General features: G+C 40.0%; 1 protein-coding gene and 1 long non-coding RNA gene across 2 annotated transcripts; one reads left to right on the top strand and one right to left on the bottom strand.

Annotated features, from left to right (window-relative positions):
- Positions 1-89: 89 nt before the first annotated feature.
- Positions 90-17,568, bottom strand: entpd2b (ectonucleoside triphosphate diphosphohydrolase 2b). The gene is made up of 9 exons (XM_020636039.3): positions 17,039-17,568; positions 12,733-12,850; positions 6,449-6,599; positions 4,533-4,692; positions 3,899-4,126; positions 2,444-2,713; positions 1,918-2,037; positions 1,018-1,152; positions 90-917 (listed from the first exon to the last, which is right to left on the bottom strand). Exons 1-9 carry the CDS (start codon positions 17,153-17,155, stop codon positions 702-704), a joined length of 1,515 nt encoding a protein of 504 aa, XP_020491695.2. The 5' UTR covers positions 17,156-17,568; the 3' UTR covers positions 90-701.
- LOC114920387 (uncharacterized) lies at positions 15,642-20,534 on the top strand. Its single transcript, XR_003808715.2, has 2 exons — positions 15,642-16,036; positions 18,819-20,534. It is a non-coding gene; the product is annotated as an uncharacterized lncRNA (long non-coding RNA).
- Positions 20,535-20,763: the final 229 nt, after the last annotated feature.

The raw sequence follows: 20,763 nt of genomic DNA, 5'->3' as shown, positions 1-20,763 counted from the left end.
CCATTAGTGACACATTTTTTTCTTCAGGTTGGCTCTGTACTCCACACATGAAGGCCTAATGGATTTCAAAGAAAAGGACAAAACAACTATGAGGTTAAAGCATGGACTTAGAGCTTTAATTCAAGGGTTTTTGTGTCCATACAGTATTTATATAAAAAAACAGTAGAAAGTAATGAGAGATAGGTCAAAACAATTCGGGACAAAGAAAGTTAATGAGATCCAACATTTGAAATCTCACTGCTGTTTCAAGCTGCAATGTTTACACCCCTGTGACGTTCCGCTTCAATGTGAATGTCACAGAGGCGTAATGGGAGGACGAAGTGATCCCCCCTTCTGTACTGTCTTCAGAGGTAGTAACGGAGGCTTTAAAGAGGCGTTTTAGCTGATCCAGTTGGGGAGCTCTGTGTGTGTGTGTGTGTGTGTGTGTGTGTGTGTGTGTGTGTGTGTGTGTGTGTGTGTGTGTGTGTGTGTGTGTGTGTGTGTGTGTGTGTGTGTGTGCATGCATGTATGTATGTATGACTGTGTGTCTGTGTAGAGCTCCTGCTGTAAAAGACGGGATGACGGCTGAGCTTAGTTACAGCACTTTAGCAAAAAAAAGAAATCTGAAAGAAATAAGGTGTTGGAGTACAGAGCCCACATGAAAACAAAAAACACATCACTGTGTGTTAGTCTTTTGGCTGCACTGTACGCTGCTGAAACATCTAGATGGTGCCTTCATTGCCTCCTTTCTTCTTCCCATCACGAGCTCGGATTAAGATGAAGACTAGGACTGCGGCGAGCAGGAGGACAAAAAGACAGATCAATGCGGCCCATGCTCCTGGGGTCAGGGCCTTCCTCAGCCCCACAGTCTCTGCAGGCATCAGGTTGCTCAAACTCAGCATGTAGCCCAGAGCCCAACCCACCGAGGAGTCCCCTGCCTAGAGTCAAAAACAAACAAGTTGATCACTACAAGTTCACTATTATCTACTAATATAATGTATTGAGGGTAGACTTTACCATCTACTAATGAGTTCTCACCTTCTTCTGAAATGAAATACGTGGGAATGATGACTCATCAAAGCCGTATCCTCTCAACATGAGAATATTAAGAAACACAGAAGCAGCACAGTAGTCCTGCAAACGAGACTTCTGCTCTGGAGCAAGAAGCAGCATCTGAAACAAAAGAGAAGAATGTGTTAAGTTTGTAAAATACAATAAATAACTAGAATCAAAATTATACATGAATAAAGAGTTTAGGTTCATTCTTCCTGATATACAAATAAAATGAAAGCACAAGCGAGTGTGCCACTAGCATATTTATAAAGTGTTCAGGCTCTAAAGATCTTCACCTTCTATTTTACCTTGAACAAGAGTCTATAGCCATGCTTATGATGTTTTAGGCTCAACACTGCAATGCTACTTTATGCGCTAAAAGCTGACGGGGGAACTAATGTGCTCACAATGCTAACATGCTGATCTTCAACAGGAACAAAGTTTACCATATCAATCATTTAAATATTAAAATGAAAATGAAAGTTGAAGGATCATCAAAGTTATTTCAAGTCATCCTGAGGGGAATGCATGAACGCATTTCATTGGAAGTTACAAATATTTGATGATCAGCTGATGATTAGAAATCAGGGGGTCACTAAAGTAAGATGCATCTCCTGCACACCATGAATTTTCGTAAATGTCATGACAATCCATCAAATGACTTTTGAAATATTTCAGTCCGGAACAAAGTGGGTACAACACTGGTATCTAAACCCATATCGTCATGGAGTCTAAAATTTGATAGCTCCATCCCCAAGCAGTGGTTTTCCCACTGGAGAAGGTACAGTAGGGTTCAGCAGAGCTAACATAACAAGACTCACAAGTGTGAACACAAACAGCATGCTCATTAAGAATGAAATGAACATTATCAGAGGAGAGTATTACTTGACTGAAGGTCATGCTGCACACAGTTCTGGCTGCCTTCGCCAGCTGTGGAGGAGTGTTCACGGTGATGCCGGTGATTCGCTGCAGGAAGGAGTGCGTGTAGAAGAACGCAGAGAACGCCTGAAGAAACAGAAACAGGACAAAAACAAACGCTTATAGCTGTGAGAAACAATAGAAATCCATAAAAATGAAGTGTAGAGCGCATGTTTCTATATGTTCCTCAGCACTCTGAGTCTATGCCATGCTCATTAGATAAATAGAAAATAGGTTGTAAAGTTTATTTGTCTTTACAAAAACAGATTTCTCTGCAGTTATTTTATGTAATTGTATTACAAAGCTGGGCATATGAATACATGTACCACATAAGGTTTGATCTATATGATCAGAGAGGTACAACTCTTTGGTCTTCATTGATAGTTCTGCAGATTTCTGCTAAGAATAAAGTCATCATTACTGTGGACCGACCAGAAATGAAAAACAGTACCTCTATATTGTAATGATTTTTGTGATAGAGTGCACAGCTCACCATGAAGCTTCCCGTGACATTTGGCTGGAAGACTTCATCAAACGAGCACTGGGAGAAGGGGCAGCCATCGAACGAGAAGATCTCAGACATGTTGCCCAAACAGTGTTCATAATGTCCGCTGCCTTGTACCTTCAGAGAGGCCTCAGAGCTGTACGAGTTGGGTTTGTACTTTGCAGTACAAGGAGAGTTAAATATGCTGCTTAACTTTAAAGTTTGACTGTGGTCAGCAGGATAGCAGGGGTGAGTGACTGACGCAGAGTAACCCTGAGACTGAGAGAGAGAGAGAGAGACAGAGAGAGGGAGTGAATGACATATTATCATAACTTTAAGAGTAAATCTTTATTTTCTGACCTGCACTTTGAAAGCTTATTTGATTTATTTTTCAGTTTATTTTAATTCTGATGTTCTCCTGTGTATTCCCTACTGCCATTTTGTTCTTCTTTTTTTGAACTTGGTTAAACACAGCATATAACTGCACTTTTATCTGCATGTTATTTAACTAAACATATTTATTTAAATGTATATTATGTTATCTTTAACAATAAAAAATGTTTCTATCTCCTGGTTTTTATTTGTCATTGTTTTCATGTTTCGTGTGAAAAGCTTTTTCCAGCCATGTTTCTAAAGACATAAAACACATTAACCCTTACATCATATATCATATTATTTGTGGTGCAATAACATGTAATATAGAAAAAAGAATCATGTGACATAACATTTAATGTGCAATATTAATTTAGGTGCAGCAGCATCTTCTGTGCAATATTATTCATGGTGACATTTCATGTGTAAATATAACATGTGATGCATAAGAGTTCAATGTGAAATGTAACTTTTTAATGGTGCGATAATATCCAGAGATCCTAACTTAGAAGACGGCACAGAGTGCACTGGATATCTTTACACAATCCTTTTTTTTTACTACTATCTACCTCTTCTTGTAACCTTTTACAACTGTTATGGCGGGAAACATGTGTGTGGCTGAATGGGATGAATGTTATTCTTTTTGTTTAGAGAAGCACAGCACAGTTCATTGTACGATGACCATAAAGGCCTTCCATTTTATTTGACTCTATTCTTCTCTGAAAAAGCATTTGTGTGTGAAATCAGGTGAATGAACAAAGCTGCCTTTCCTGCTTTACCAGAACTGCTCATTGTTCCAGTCTGGCTTAGTCTGGATTTAAAGACAGTCAAGACATTCACTGTGTGCCACCGAGTGTTGAAAACCATATACTGTATGAAGCACATCAACTATTTTATCTGCCATTGAGGTTCTAGTCAACATGTGTTTGTATTAGATTACATTTTTCCATAACATCTTGATGAAATGCACTGTCTTTCAAGTCCTTTGATATGATGATATAAATGATATGAAAAGGACTCAACCGCTTCATTTCTACATTTCAGTAGTGAGTTGTTTCACTAGTTTCCAGTGAGTGTGGCGTATCTAACTACCTTCAACACATGAGCCATCAGCCTCTTGAGGACCTGGTCCCTCCCGTAGCACAGGAAGCTGTGTGTGTACAGAGAGTACTCCTGGCCGTAAAGCTGCAGCTTCATCATGTCCCGTTTGTCCTCCACTTCATCCTGAGTTGCAAACGTTATCTGAGTGGACGCCCCACCGAAATCCAGCGCTCCCACTGTGGGCCTGCCGGGGCTGAACCAGCGCCCCACAAAGCCGTACTGCAAAGGAACGGAAGCAACATTAAAGCTCTGTGTCATGCTTATTATCTTCAGAGTAGAAGTCTGACTTCTGCTTTGGAGTTTGTGAGGGAGGAAGAATTTTATAAGACAAATGTCCCCCGTTGACCCCAAGCTCAAAACTAGCACCTCTCCAGAGGGAACAGTTAGGTGTGACTTATTGCTGGAGAGGCCACTAGGTGTCATCAGCCTCCCTCCAAATAAGCTTAAATAGAGCAACATCTCCTGTAATGTCATCTGTGCACATACAGTATTTAAAATATAAAAGAATAAAGAATCAAGAATTGGGAAATGATTTGAACACAAGATAAAGGAGAATGCTTCAACAAGTTCTAACTAATTAAACATTGCTGTCTACAAAAAAAACTATTCATACGACTTATGGTACCTTAATGAAGTTCTCTAAGAGGTAGTTGACGGTGACCCAGCCGTACGCCCCCTCATCCTGTCCGCTCAGCATGGCTGCACCCTGAAAGTCAAAAGGGTACGACTGGATTTTATGGCCAACTTCCTGCAGAATTTGATCAGACTGCTCCGGACTGGACGCACTAGACGGGACAAAATAAAATATATTACTCCTATTACTTAATTATCACAGCAAGCTACAGCTGCAGCAGGTGATTAATATAATATAGATATTATTCAGAGCTTGTATGAATACATCACTTTTTCAAAAAAGACACCAGCATTGAAATCAGGTCTTACGAATATATCCATCAGCATCGCATGACAATTTGCCACAAAAGCCTCCAATTACATTTTATTCTGACATTTGTTTTGTCCCTGCCTTCCTGCATTTGCATCTTAGCAATTTCAGACACCTCCAAGAAATCATTTTTGAATTTTTGTCATCTTTTATAAAGTCCAAATGTTGTGTTTAATGTCTTCAAGACTGTCATGGCAAATCCAAAATGTGTACTAATTCCCATCAATATGACATTCTGAGCAGCAGTGAGCAAAAAAAAGGCTTTAAAGAGAGTTTCATGAATAGATCAATAAACGAGTTTATGCGCATGGTATAGAGTTACAGAAGTGACTAATCTGAACTAATACAAAGGGAAGTTTGGAGTGCACAAAGAGACACAGGCTGTTGTCTCTCAGTCAAATTTCAGGACACATTTGCACTGAGCGAATGATTTCCATATTCACCCCCCGGCTGTGAGACTTGGCGGCTGCATTGTGCTGGACATTTACATAAAGGCAAAATGCATTTCAGGAAAAGTGACAACGTCTTTTTAGAACTGTGTTGATGCTCTCCAAGGAACCAGGAACGACTGTATTACTAAATAAACTCTGGGATGCTAAATACATTCTGAGGAGGATGCAAATGCAGAGACAGCAGTCATCACAAATCACTTTAGTCGAGTTAAAATAATCAAATACGCTGGTGAGCTAAATAAACAGGAGCATCAGCAGTTTGATGATTGTATCTTTTGGACTACAGTCACCGTTACTGTTTGTTTATATTCCCTCATTTCAAAAAGAAATGAGAACTGACAGGGCTGATATCTGAACAGACACGAGCCGCAGGCAGCTCTGCATGCAAAATATTAATATTGAAATCAAGATAAGATATGGAAGTTTACTGAGCCGAAAAGATGTCAGTGTAAAATCTCCATGAGATTTATATGGAAGGCAAGACATTCTAGGTGGGTAAATATCACGCCGTGTACCAGCAAAATGTAAAGGACCATTTCTTACACGTAGAAGAATTTTACACCCAATCCCTTAAATGGGCTTATTACAGGGTTACTTCTTTTTTTTTTTAAATATACTTTTTTACTTTATTAATCCCTGGGGGAAATTCCGCTTTCACACTCTGTTAAGGAGACACATGCTTCTCACACACATGCACAAGCCGCTACACGGGGAGCACACCAGAGTGGGTGGGGGTTCGGTGCCTTGCCCGAGGGCACCTCGGAGTGTTCAGGGAGGAGGCTTTTTTTCCCTCTCCAGCTACCAGATCAACTTCCATATTATGGTCCACATTGGGACTTAAACCGGCAACCCAAGTCCCAAAGGACTCAGCTACTGCCGCACCAAAGCCACACGCCTAAAATAATCATGTCTTCAAAGGAACTTCACTTTAGATGAAATGTTTTGTGGGATTACAATTCAACTGAAAAAGGGAATTACCATAAAACATCAAAAGAGCTGCAACAAAAGGTGAAGAAATGTAAAACAATGTGACAGGAAAACAAAGACAAAGGAACAATGTAAAATGAACACAAACAGAGGCAGTCTCATCCCTTACACAAACACACACACACACACACACACACACACACACACACACTGACTCACTGCAGCAGCCTCATGCCAGCCGTGGCTCCCAGGTACACAGGTGTGAGCTTGTGCCTCTCTTTGGGGATGTCCTTCACTGCCTGGTCTAGACAAACCTCCAAGCTCTGCCCTGCTGCTCCCTGTTGACCTGCATAGCTGGAGATTCCTCCACCTGAGCCAGTGAGAAGAGAAGGGAGAAAAAAAGAATAGAATTACATCAGAATACAGTATCTACATGTACAAACTTGTTCTTGTGTTGTATTAAGATCACACCCTCAAGACATAACTGTCCTAGTTAACTGCATGATCTACATCATCTCCTGACAACCATGAGAGAATGTAAAAAGTACACACATGATGCTTTTGCTGACTTAACGAGTTAAACTTAAACAAAGGAACAACACATTATTCCTCAGTTGAAGTAAAAAAGTATAAGGAGAAACATTCAATGTCTCTGATAGCAATGAAGTTTAGTGTGAGTTGAAGCAGACAGACTGAATATTCTTTCATACATTTATGATTCTTCAATCTGTTCTCTCTCCTCAGCAGTCATGGTGCATTCATGTGGTGTCAGACACGTCAGGAAAAACAAGCTTCCGAGTTGTATAATGCACATGAACACCTGCTCGAGTCTGTACAACAACTAGGAAACTTGGAAAAGAATTAGGTGCCCGACTTCCCAACTTGACGTCAGAGTCGTCCTAAACTTCGGGGCAAAATATGTTCTGTCAAAGTTAACATACTTTTTATTAATTCATTTATTGCACATCAACTTTTTGCTCACATGTAACTTTTAACAGTTGCATTTCATTGATCGTCTTCGTAGCATTAACCCCTTTTTGTGATGTTACTGAAATCACGTCAACACACATTAAAAAAGGAAATAATCTTCAGAAAAGGTAAAGGGGTAATAATGGATTTGAAGTGTCTAAAAATGTCAATTCTGGTTGGAGTTTTATCTGTTGTATCTTTCATCACTAGAAGTACACTGATTTACTCAAGTCTTAAAACGACTTCCCAACTCGGGAATCCCAGCACATGAATGCAGCATCAGTCTGTCATTTCAGTTTGATTGCTGTGATCCTCCTCTGCCCTCAGTCACCTCCATCATTCCACCTCAGCAGTGTCCAGGTCCAGCTCATAATTTTCCCCTCATAAATAAGACTCCAATGATTGAAATATGAGCCTCTGATTTTAAGTTTGTTATGAAATCACACAAAGTATTAAAGTTCACTTCTGACCTGATGAAAGCAGACAGTGTAAACACCATGTTCATGACTGATTTGGAAAGAAAGTGTTTGTTTCTCAAAGTGTAGAAACATAATGACCCTGTGGGAAGGACAGGAGTGGCAAAGCCCTGAGCTCCACTCTGACTCACACCTGATTCATGATCGCCTCAGACAGAGCTAGGCCTCACTCAGCTGTGATGACATCATCTATTCACAGGAAACAGCTAGCACTCATTCATAACCAACCCATTCCCAATGATAGTTACTGCATGTAACAAGAAAAAAACAACTTTTTAAAGACACAGTGTAGTTTCACTATCAGAGGATTCAAGATGAAGTCCACTGATGACCTGTGTTATTAATATAAACAGTTAACACGGTGAAGACTGGACAGCAGCTAAAGCTATGCAGGTAATATAGAATAAACAAGATTCTCTTATTCATTTATCACGACAGGAGGGTTGGTCATGTAAGAGTTAAAAATAATGTGCATGGTCTATAAAGCTCTATAATGACTTGACTTGATTATCTTGAATGACAAACTTTATGAGTCATGATTACGACTTGAATTTTGGACCTTGGCCTGGATGTGAAACACATTGTCAGCTTGGATACTGCAATTAATCCACATGACATAACTGTTGCCACATAGGATATAAAGGTCTGGTATTCAGGATACTGAAAGTATCAAAGCCTTAATAAAAACCTCCCCACCACTCCTACAGTTTACTGTACTCCTCCAATTTCTATTCCTATTAACAGTATGTTAACACAAACTATATTCTTTAGTAACAGTATTTCCAATACACAACTAAATACTATTTCATACCAGTGTAGTTACAGTTTTGCACTTTATGCATCATGTCTGTAACATAAATAGCTCCTTTTACTTTTTGTTGTACATATAATCTGTGGTCTAAATGACTCTTGCTGAAGAATTCCAAAATATACAGCTAGCTGCATTGTTAGCTTCCTTATAATGAGGTAATCAACATCACAGTGGCTAGAGCTTATTCACTGAATAAGACACAGTGAAGGGACTTTGTGTGGATGTGTATTATGTAATGATGTCAGCAGAAGCTTTTTTCTGTTAGTGGATCTGCACCAGCAGTGCATCGGCCCCTGTTTCACAATGAAATGAAAGCAAGCGGCAATCAGCCACATCTTTGGGCTGTATGCTCTGGATCCATTAAATAAAGATGACCCAGCAAGAACGTTTTCATTTAAAAATGTCAAAGGCTACCTTTGAAAACACGTACACCAACCAGTGGTGTTGTGGTGCCTGAAGACGTGGGCATACTTTTATCCCCAAGTGTCGCGTCCAGCGGAGGATAAACAGCCCCTGTTACTAACAGTGATATAAGACTCCTCTTGCATATTTAGTTAGAGTGTACTAGCCAATTAGAGACAGAGTAGGCAGGGTCATCCCTTCCCTGAATACTGTCAATGGTGTGAATCAGAGGAGATTTAGAAGTGGGTATACTCTATGGAGATTGGTCTGTATACCTGTGTATACCCTGCACTACACCACTGACACCAAATATTTGAAGATGTTGATTTAACATCTTATTTAGACCAGATTTAACTGCAAATCTGGTTCAGTAAAAATCTTGGTCATATATTCACAAACATAGCTCAGCTGAAGTTCAGACAGGAAGACTGGTTATATTCCTTCACACATTCATTCATCTGTTCACTTCAACCTAAACCACTCCCCCTACTACTTCCTCTGTCTACCTGCTCTGGTGATCAGTTGATTATGGGCGTTTATTCTTTAAGTAATTAACCAACCAGATTCGGGCACAACCTCTCTCAAACAATCATCCTGCTGCGGCAAAATGTTAAAACAGTTCTCTCTCTCTTCCACAGTCACTCTGTCATTTCAGGGCAACCGCTGCAACCCACTACCGCTCCAGTCACCTCCATTTCAGCTCAGCAGAGTCCAGATTCCGGCTCATCATAGCCTCCATTCCTCTTCACCACCACCAGGGTCTAGAATCCATAGGGGGTATCCTATCCTGCTGTCGGACTCATTACCCCTCCGAGTACATGAAGGCGTCACGAGGGAGTCTAATCCCCCAAAGACTTTGCAGATTTAATTCTAAATTGCTGCACATTTATTGTTAAATAAAAAATTGTTCATTCTTGATTAAGTCTCTCCTGATTGAAATATTAACATCGATTTTCAAGTTGCATTCTAATGTATATAATGCAGCTAAACGCTATGACTCACTGTGAAGGGCATCACAGTCGCCAACATAAAGTATTTATGATGAGTCAGGTATGATAAGTGCCTGCACATGCCCACGTCTGAGAGAACAGAACATGATTGATTAAATGGATCAGCATCAGTTGAAGGCCAAAACCCCCAAAACCTCTTTCATGAGGTAGTTGCCCAAATTGAACCTTTGAGCCTTTGAAAGGGATTTCCTTCTTTTCCCCCATGCCTGGATTGACTTAGTAAATGTGACACAATGACACGGTCCAGCCTAGACCTTTGGTTCCGCAGCATCCTAGAGTGCGACCCTTTGACCTACAGGAAATTAACTTTCACTGTTGGAATGACCACAAGAAGGTAAGGCCGAGTAATTTATGACCCTGAAGGGACGGCTATGGTTGGAAAAACATATACATTTCACTTGAACAGCGGAGATTGCTGCACCTCCAAAGACAGAACCCTGGCATCGTTCACATTCCTTAAGCCAGACACAGTCTTAGATGATGTCCGACAGACACAGTCTTACATGATGTCCGACAGACACAGTCTTACATGATGTCCGACAGACACTTCAACACGTGTTGGTTCAAATCTGCATTTCTAAGAAAGAGACTGTTAATGGTTAATAATCACTAATGGAATTATTTAGAATTTCTGTTATAGACCAAAAGCAATGGACTGACCATCCCCTCTAGTTTTTGAACTTTTCTTGAAGTGGAACCAGCCAGCAACACACACCTATTTTTCTTATCTTTTGCACCTGAAGAAGGTTTTATCGTAAGGCCGAACAGCATTACTTTTGATACGGAAGCAATTTGCATTCACCAAAGAAATAAAAAATATCTATGGTAAGAAGATCTTGTAATTATGAGAGAAGATCTCATGAGCTGTTGTTTCAGAACGATGGACTTATCTCATCTCTATTGTGTGTGTGTGTGTGTGTGTGTGTGTGTGTGTGTGTGTGTGTGTGTGTGTGTGTGTGTGCTGAGGGGGGGTAGCCTATGTGTGTGCAGCCAATTAAGTCGGTTTCTAAGATGTTGTTAAACATTAAAGTCTTTAATAAACAGAACAGGGAGGGTGACGAGCGGATGTGCAGACATATAACTGCACTAAAGTCTGAGACTTAAATCTGTTCTAACCCGAGTTACATTAGAACAGATGATCCATTAAAGTTCGCTGATCTCATAATGACGAGATAATTTCTCATTATTATGAGATCCTGATCTCACTAAGGGATTATGATGTTAGCCAAAACACTGTATAATAAATCCATGTCCACAGCATCCTCTGTGCTCATGTTTTGCAATGCCTTCATTCTGTTGGAGGAGACACCAAGCTGAAACTGTCTGAAGCTCTCTTAGTTCTTACAGGTCACCACCATCATCATATTTCTGCACTGATGGGGGATAAATAACTGATCTTTCAGCTCAACCAAGCTGCTTCAAGAGACACTGAGAACATCAGATAGAGTTTTAGTTGAAAACATTCAAACAATCACTTCAAGGAGATCTTTTAAAGGATGCTGTGTTTTTATGTTTGTGTTTCAAACTTTTGAAATGTTTCCCTGGTACTCTAGCTCAGAGCAGCCTGATGTTGGACTCTGAAACCCCACGCCTTAAATTGGGTGGAGTAGGACTTTTGACCTCAATAACAGCGGACCAGGTTTAAGATTTAAGATTTACTTTTATTGATCCCCGCATGGGGAAATTTCTGTTTTTACACTCTTTAAGTCATAGGCTGAAATATACACACACATGTACAAACAGGATCCTATGGACATGCACTAATGGAGAGATGTCAGAGTGACGGAGCTGCCCACAGTGGGCGCTCCTGAGCTGATGGTGGGGAGGGGGTTTGGTGCCTTGCTCAGGGGCACCTCGGCAGTGCTCAGGAAGTGATCTGGCACCTCTCCAGCTACCAGACCAACTTCCATATTTTAGTCTGCACCGGTCTGCACCGGTCTGCACCGGTCACCCTCCGGTTCCCAACCCAAGTCCCTACAGACTGAGCTACTGCCGCCCCCACAACCTTTCAAACTGAGTTTGCATTTTTTTAAATTTCTCTTTTTAAATTTTCTTTCGCAGGGCCGGCCCGAGGCATGGGCAAAAAATGTGTTTAACTTTGATTTAATGTTATTTAATCAAATGTAATTTCCTTGCTATGATTCTGTAATATAACAATAGAAGCCAAAAAAACATAACTGCATCACCTATTTAAAAAGGCTCTATTTTCTTGCTCCCTGCTAAACCTGACGCATCACAACACCGCTGCTCGTTACCTGCTCTTTGTGGGGGAGGAGGGCAGACGAGTTATCAGAAGTGAGTTACACTGACCGTATGGATAAATATCAGGTCTGAATAAAGAAACTCTGTAAAACATAAAAGTGTATGCCAGTTTTCTTTAAGTGTATGAATACTGTAGTTGGTTGTGGAATTGGTACAAGGGGCACCAGCTAAATCTTGCCTAGGGCACCAAGTGGGTCTCTACCAATCTCTCATAATGGCAGTTCACTGAGGACCCTGGAACATGTAGAAGACACCAGCAGGACGTTTACCATTGTAGCATAAAACAGAAGAAATATTTTAGGAAAATCTGACTGGAACTAACAAAGAAAATGAATGAATGTGATAGAACCAGATGGTGCAGACGGAGCTATCCGAGACATTTTCATGGACTTGTTGTAAAAAATAAACTGACTGAGAGTCATGGTTGCTGTTGGAAATATATTTGACTAGTCTGACTGCAAGTTGAACACTATTTAATACCACCCCTCAGGCTTATGAGTAGGAACACGTTGTGCACCAAAGTCTTTAATATGCAAAACAGGGATTATTGGTGGAGAGCAAGCTGAAACTTACCCTTAACATGACATTCTCTGTGCTGGGTGACCACGCCTGTGCCATTCTGCTTGTCTGCAGGCCACTTGTAGATGTACAAAGCTGTGTGCGAAGATCCAGCATCCAAGACAATCCCGTACTGCAGAGAGAGAAAGAGACAGAGGAAAAAACAAGAACATCAAAAAAAGATGAAAAGTATGGAGGATTGAGAATAGACACAGTTTAACATTTGCATGATAAAAAAGTGCTGACATCTTGAAAAGGGAGAGTCCAGTTAATGAGCAAGGAGGACATGAAAGAGTTTACGATCTTTATGATGTAAAATGCATGCATCTGGAAGGACTTTAGTGAACTTGTAATCTTAGCCTTCAAAGACAAACCCCCAGCTGTTAAATACACAAATGCAGGTGTGGGGGGCCGACAAGGACTACATATCATTTTTACTGCACCAGTGGTTTTGTGCCAAGAAACACTCAGGAGTGAAGTCTAAGAACGTTTGTAATTTTCAAACCTCCAGCAGTTATGTGATAGGATTCTTTTTTTTAATAAATAGTGCCGACAATGATCATGAACAAATTTCATTTTGTAATTCCTACTTTGGTCAAAGTTGACCTCTTAAGGCTTAAACATTCAAATTAACTGAACGGCTCGTAAGTGGAAAGTGATGCGATGACATGTTTCTTCTTCATTCAATTTGGAGTGATAATAAAGGATCAACTCATATGATATTTCTGATTATAATTCAATCACTACAAATGTTCTTTGGTATTGTTCTGACATCATTTAACCATTTCTGTTGGGCCGCAGTAGAAATAGCGATGACGCTGTAATCATAAAATAGTCTCAAAAATCAACACAAAGGTCTTTCTTCCCATGTGGCTTTTAAAGTCAATGTTATATGTTGAAGGAATAAACAAATACAACATGCACCTTCAACAGGAAGACTAGGAAAATTCATGCTTACTCGTGTTTTACAGGGAAGCTAGAATTTTTTTTTTCTGATTTATGTGAAAAGAAAATCTTGCTTTTTCAAGAAATGATCATTGTAAGAGTGGCACGTTGCTGCTTGTGTCTTCAGCTTATACAAGAACCCTACAGACAGACTGTGGAACAAGAGATCAAACAAACCCTGTTTCAGCAGATTATGCACTTGATTGACACTAATTGTCTTCCCTTACAGCCCTCCATGTTCTGGTACATTTCTAAACCATCTTCCCCATATGTACATTCACATCCCGCAACCACTCTCTGTAACATAAACGCTCACGGGTTTTAGGTCTAAGACTGAACCTAAAGGAAGTGGTGCATTCACTGTCAGGACTCCCAGACTCCTTCCTGCTCACATTTTATCAAACTGCTTCAGTGACTTCCTTTAAAATGCTTCTCTCAACTGAGAAAACAAATTCTCACAACTCTTCTGTCCGTAGTAAAACGTCACTTTTAGCCTCTACTTTGTATTGGCCCTGTTGTTTCTGTTTTTTTTGTGTGTTGAGTTTGGACAGCTGCAAAAAGGAGTAGCATTATTCTTTGCCAGTGAAATTCTACATTCTATGTCCCCTAATCGACACTGTTAGCATTGCAGCAGTTCAAGGGACTGTAATGGTAGCTGAACCATTAGTTGTCCTATCGTGTTTTTGCCCATGCACAATAAAAAAAGAAAGATTTTTGGGTGAAATGCATGTATGATGCAAACCACTACATTTTCACCCAGATGTTTGGTGTAAATTGCCACGAGCTGTGGGGTGAGCCTATATATATGTGAACTCAGCAGAAAATGTTGAGAAAAATTCACAGCAAGTGAGCAGGCAGTCAGGACTGATAAGGTTTACATCTTGAGACCAGTGTACAACCGGTGTAATCTTCTCTGATGTAGTGAAGCTGCTTCATGCACTTTTCTGCTCGCCAGAATGATGTTTTGTAAGCGTTAGTAGAAACTGTGAATAAATCAAATAACATTTAGCACTGACATCCAGGCAAAAACTATCTTTGTAGTGTGAGACTCCTTTGCTTCTTCTGCCATCTTGGATTTTCCCAGCGTCTTTTATATGTCATGTCTTTCAGGGGCAGGCGGTCGTGAATTACATACTGTAATATTTAATAAGCATATTTATAACCTTAGTTATAATTCTGCACCCACAACTTTTGCCTCAAATAAGTACATCATAATAGATAGTTTTATTATCCTGCATATAAGTGATTTGTCTCAAGTATTGTAAGAAGTATTTTCCACTAACTGAGACAGTATGGGTTGACTTTCCCAGTATGTAGGAGAAAATATCTTGCCGTGGAGATATTTTCACTTTAGGTACAAGGTAGAAAATTAAATCAGAGCGATGCCTCTGCTCAAATGAAAGGAAACACTCCGAATGTGTAGTAATTCATCCATGCAAGAAGGAATGTGACAGATGATCCAAGGGAAAGGGGCTGCACACACACACACACACACACACACACACACACATATACACATACACACACACACACACACACACACACGTACATAAATAATTGTGTAGTAATTGATACACATGCTCATCCTTCCACACACGAACATATGTGAGCTTACAACTTCTCAGTTCAGTAGAATAAGTGAAGAGCAGCCTAACATGTGCCTTGTTATTTCTCATAATATTCTCTCATTACTGCTGTGCAGTCAGTTGTAAGGACTCGCTCCAACGTTTGCCAAAATCCCAGAGGAGCTCTAATGACCTGTTTTGTCCTTTCTTTTGAAAAACTATGTGGACTTTTGTACGTGTACCCTGCAAAGTTTAAGAAAAAGCCTTTTGTGTCCTTACTTTTGTGACTGCTGGACGACATTGTGTACAGTTTTATACTGAAAAAAGGCCCCATGGGGTAAGAAAAATAAAAGAGGGAGGAGAGTGAACAGATGCTGGAGTCGACCAAAAGCTGCCCTGGATACCAGAAAGACGTATCATTTCATGTTTCTCTGTTGATTTTGTTGTTGTTGAATTATCAGATATAAGATTACACAATACCAAACCTCACAAGATTTTCAAACAGTGCAAACAGATTGTATTTCAAAATCCTTGATTTACATCCTGAATACAGGGCGGTCTCTAATGTCAACAGGCCCCACCCCATTAAGTTGTGTTGCTTCCTTACAATGAGAGACAACTATACAGGTGATCATTTCACTCACCCTCGGGTGATCTAATTACAGCCATGAGATCACCTGAGGGTCAACGTTTCTCAATCAAATGTAATGCAGTGTTGGTCTTAGTTGCAAAACTTTGTTTATGAGTCACATCAGAAAAGGGATGATCCTACGCGACTTGTTTCCGAAGACAAACCAACTAGACTAAAGGTAAGAAAACACTCAGAAAACAGTTGAATCGAGCACAATTCATTTAAAACGGTTTGGGGGTAAACTAAGTAATTTAATGTGCAGAGTGTGGCCAATGTTAGCAGTAAAAGCACCCCTCAGCCTTAGGTCCTCCATGCAGGACATTTTTCTCTTCATTTTGTAGGTCTAAATACTGCCAAACCGCACTGCTCCTATGAGATGCTTCCTGTTCACCGTGCTTGTTTACATCCAAGTAGAGGAGCGGGGAGGGCAGGCCCATTAACCGGACCTACAGCTAGTCTAAATCTACAGCATAGATAGGCAAGTGGCTGAAGTGGAGTTTGAGCATAACATTTGACTGACATCGAGGGACAAAATATTAATAATTCTTTCAACCAACTAGTAATACTGGTGCCAACTAGTGAGAGGTTTAACTGTCTAGTCGACTAAAAGCGCACAACACCACCCCAGAAGAAGAGATTTTGGGAATCCAATGATACTGTCTCAATTCCATGCATAGTTAACTTCATCATTCATTTTGTACTTGTATATACCCCCTATTTCTATTTTTATTTATCTTATCTATTCTGTTTAATGTGTATTTTGAGCTTTCTTGTCTGTGCTGCTGCAACGCCCGAATTTCCCAACCCAAACCAAACAGTTAAAACTCAAATGGACATTGTGTTTTTTATTTCGTCAGTCCTGGACCTCCATTCATTCCATTAAGGCTGGTTGTTTGCAAATTTCCCATTTCAACAGATTAAACTGATGATTTCAGTGTGTTATCATTTATCATGATTTGGAGGATAAAGCCTGGATGGATGCATTTGTGAACTAAATGGCAAATGTGAGTTAAGTCTGCTACCCTACACCCAGACACCAATGTCACTAAATCCTCTAGTGAGACATTTTACTACGTAACACCTTTTCGCTCTTGGTCTGGAGGAGGTGTGTCTAGCTTTGGTTACACTACCCCGAAAACATACACTCTGATCCAAAAATATCCATCAGAAGCGACCTTACCATGAACCCCGGAGCCTCCTGGATGTCCTGCGTGGGGATCGTGAGCAGCAGGATCGCAACAAGTCCAAACAGCAGCAGCGCGATGGGGACGGCAGGGTGAGCGGCGCGCTGAGCCATGAAGTGAAAGTGAGAAGTGCTGCTCGTCTCTGCGCCGACACGAAATTTGAGCGACGATTTAATAGCGGCCAAGTGGGAGAAGTGGCTGCTGGCTTCCCGCTGGGCAGGCGTTATCACTGCCCGACTGTGGTTCACGCTTCACCTGCTCCCTGCCTTCTGTTTTACATTTCACTTGAGCTAGCAAAGCCAAGCCTGACCTGAATTTATGCCCCGACTTCCGTGCGCAGCCAAGTCGTCCTCCATGCGCCTGAAACCTTCTTCCCGGCTCTGTGAATGAAAACAGCTCCAAGGCTACTGGTGCCATGGAGGGAAAAATGTTTTTATGATGGCCAGAGCTGCTGGAGAATATGCTCCTCACGTTTAATTTAGGTGTGCGCTTCAGTAATGATCATTTCTTTGTTTGCTGAAGAGAAAGAAAATCACATGATCAGTGATTATTCATATAGCATTAATGGGCAAACAAGGGCTGGTCTGAGCTGGCACTGGTCCATATAGGGTGTTGGACTGAGGAGCTGCAGAGCAAGTTGTTGTTCTCAGACAATATTTGCATGCAAATGGAGGAGGCTTAAAAACCTGACTTGCAAATAGTCTCATTTGAATGTCCGAGTTAAGCAGGGAAATGAAGTTTTCACAAGAGTCCTAGAATGTCTTTGCACTTTTTCAAAAGTCTACTTGTGCAGAAACACTGTTTTGACAGAGTCTAAGTTTAGCAGAATATATAATGAGTTATTTGAAGGAGCTTTTGAGTGTTACAGTCCAGCCTCTGTTCACTGCAACATATAATCACTCAAGCCTTCTAATTCTTTCAGTATTTGTATTGTTGGCTTCCCCATGTGGTTAACAAGTAGAGACACACAAGCTGTTAGCAAAAAGCACTCATTTCAGGGTCCATTACCTAGGGAAGAGGACTAGAGCCAGACATGAGAATTAAACGAGGATAGAGGAAATTTGTTTTTCATTATGTACTTGAAGAAAAAAGTTGAAATCTCGAGAATAAAGTTGAATATGATGAGAAAAAAGTTTTGTGAAATTTCAAATTTGTTCTCGTAATTGTTCTTATTCACAAAATTTCGCCCTTTTTGTCATCATTTTGACTTTTTTCTCGAACTGCATTATGAAAAAAAATCTTCCTTTTCTATCATTTATTTGTCATGCCTGGCCCCAATCCTCCTCTGTACCTACATCAGCCAAAAACACAAAAGAGACATGTGTAAAAGAGACATGTGTCAATTCTATTCTTGCGTTGCAAATAGCTCGTTGGACTTCATCAATGACCAGCCTATAGGAAGCCTTTAAAAGCAATTTATTTATCGCCAGCTTCTTTTGAAACCCCCTAAAATTTGTCCACCAATCCCCAGAGGTTATTTCAGTCAAAAGCCAATAGGTGATCTTACAAGAATGTACACCCAAAAAGCAGCTGTGGGGATGAGCAGAGTCTAAATGGTCAGTAGGGTGATCAAGGTTAGACTAGCTCTGAACATTTACAATAGAAAGTTCAACTGAATGTACGCCAGATTTTGCTCCAGAAATTCTGAATTTGTAAGGTTAATTAGTAAATATAAAAAATCTAAATGGTTTATACATATGTTTCATAGTTTGCCAAAAATAAAAATGACTCAATGTAAATCAATGAGCAGCTATTAATCAGCCTTCGTCTTCTCAGCAGAGGAGCAGTGGACATGCAGGGTCACATTCATCTCTCAGACAGAGGGTGACAGAGTGTCAGCGGAGCAGAACAAAGGTCTCACCTGACAAGATGCTGCAACTCACCTTTTTGTCTTTAAGGTAAGTCATTCATTAACACTGTCAGCCATGATTTGATTAATAATAGCCGTGATAATTTAATCAGAGATTACACTTTGACAGTGACTGTTGGTCCATACCACAGGAGGGGAGAGATATTAGCATGTCAGCTAATGAAAAAGTCGTATTAATTACCTTTACATGTTTTTAAAAATGAGCATCAAGTTAAAAACAAAATGTCCATCTTTTGGTTATGCAACATGCAGTGTTTGGAGGACTGGAGGGAAATAACCTTGATTGTTTCAGACATTTCAGTTTGTTTTTGAATTACAGTTTTTTATAAAAAATGACAATAACCAATACAGCCAAATGTCTTCGTTTAGGAGAGTAGACAGTCACATAGAAGCATTATAAGAGTGTAGTTGGGGACAGTGTTGCTTAGAGCCAAATGCTAATGTCAGGGTGCTAACACGACCACAGTAATTATGTTAATATGCTGATGATTTGCAGGGGGGCAGATTGAAGCACGCTATCTTCTAATAAGCAGTAAATGTACATTGCTAAGGCTGATTTGAGTTCTCTGTAGTTACATAAAAGGAAATGGTAAAATGGATGTATCTGTGGACCGTGTTGTATAACCACTGTTGGATTATCAGTGGCAGTTGAAGAATAGTAGATATCAAAAACTAATTTTTGACTTGTTAGAAATCCAAGCCAACAGATCCTGTATTTCATTTTGACGAGCAACAATTCGATTCAAAGATATCAACATTTTTCCTTGTCAAAATTCTGTCAGACTCATCAATTCATTTTTATTCTATAATCATCCCTATAAATGTGTTTAAATTCTCATTCAGCTCTTTTTAGTGTACATCAACCTAATTACATTGTGATGTATTGCACTATATTATATTATACTATGTTATATTTGATTTTGTATAACTGCACTGTTATTCTTTAGATCGTAATATCATACTGCTCTTTTACTGCTGTTTACATAACCCTAAACTTTTTGATCACACAAGTCACTTTATATCATCACTGGTCACTTTAACTTGACATCCACTACACATAATTCGTAATTGTCCTGTATTGTTTAACTATTTATATTCTTTTGTATATACATCCTATTGTTGTTTCTATCTGTATTTATCTTATCTATCCTGTGAATTTTGTATTACTTCTTTCTCTGTCTTGCTGCTGCAATGCCCGAATTTCCCCTCTGGAGATCAATAAAGTATTAACCTATCCTATCCTCTGTAGAGTTTCTGCTCTGGCTCTCTGCCGCTTTCTGCTGGTCAGATCTCAGACACCGTAGGCTTGTCTTGTTTTGCAGATTGCAAAGCTATTCATCTATCAAAACAATTGCCGTAAGTGTTTGTTGTAGAATTATTGAAATCACAAAATGTTTTAGATTTGGCAATTTCAGTATATTTTATTTACAGTTTTATAAACAAGCTGATTCAATGCAAGATCTTCTTGGAAAAAGGTAAGAAAAACAAGTGATTTCTCGATTAAGGGGTTACATGTGTGTGTGTGTGTGTGTGTGTGTGTGTGTGTGTGTTTATGCATGCCTGTTTGTCACAACTGTTGTGTGCATGTGTAACTATTATTTAAGACATTCTCAGTTGCAGTCGTAATACAAGTGCAGTTATAATCTGCTCAACCCTATTCACACGGAACCAGACTCTATTTACAATTCATTCAAGGTAAGCGCTCCACACAGGTCGGCTGACTGTACACGGCAACAACAGGCATCCAGAAACAAACTAAAGCATTGGAATCAACAAGTATAGCATGCACACGGCAGAATGATCAGAAGCAAACTCTCAGTCAAAATTTAGAAACCAAATTCTGTTGCAGCG

The sequence above is a fragment of the Labrus bergylta genome, chromosome 17, assembly GCF_963930695.1.
Source record: "Labrus bergylta chromosome 17, fLabBer1.1, whole genome shotgun sequence".
NCBI lineage: Eukaryota > Metazoa > Chordata > Actinopteri > Labriformes > Labridae > Labrus > Labrus bergylta.
This window is presented reverse-complemented; position numbering and strand designations above follow the sequence as displayed.

Coding starts and splice junctions, on each gene's coding strand:
- entpd2b (XM_020636039.3), bottom strand. CDS start 17,155: ATGGCTCAGCGCGCCGCTCACCCTGCCGTCCCCATCGCGCTGCTGCTG. Junction 6,600..12,732: donor CAGAGAATGTCATGTTAAGG/GTAAGTTTCAGC, acceptor TCACTGGCTCAG/GTGGAGGAATCTCCAGCTAT. Junction 2,038..2,443: donor ATGTCACGGGAAGCTTCATG/GTGAGCTGTGCA, acceptor CTGTTTCTTCAG/GCGTTCTCTGCGTTCTTCTA.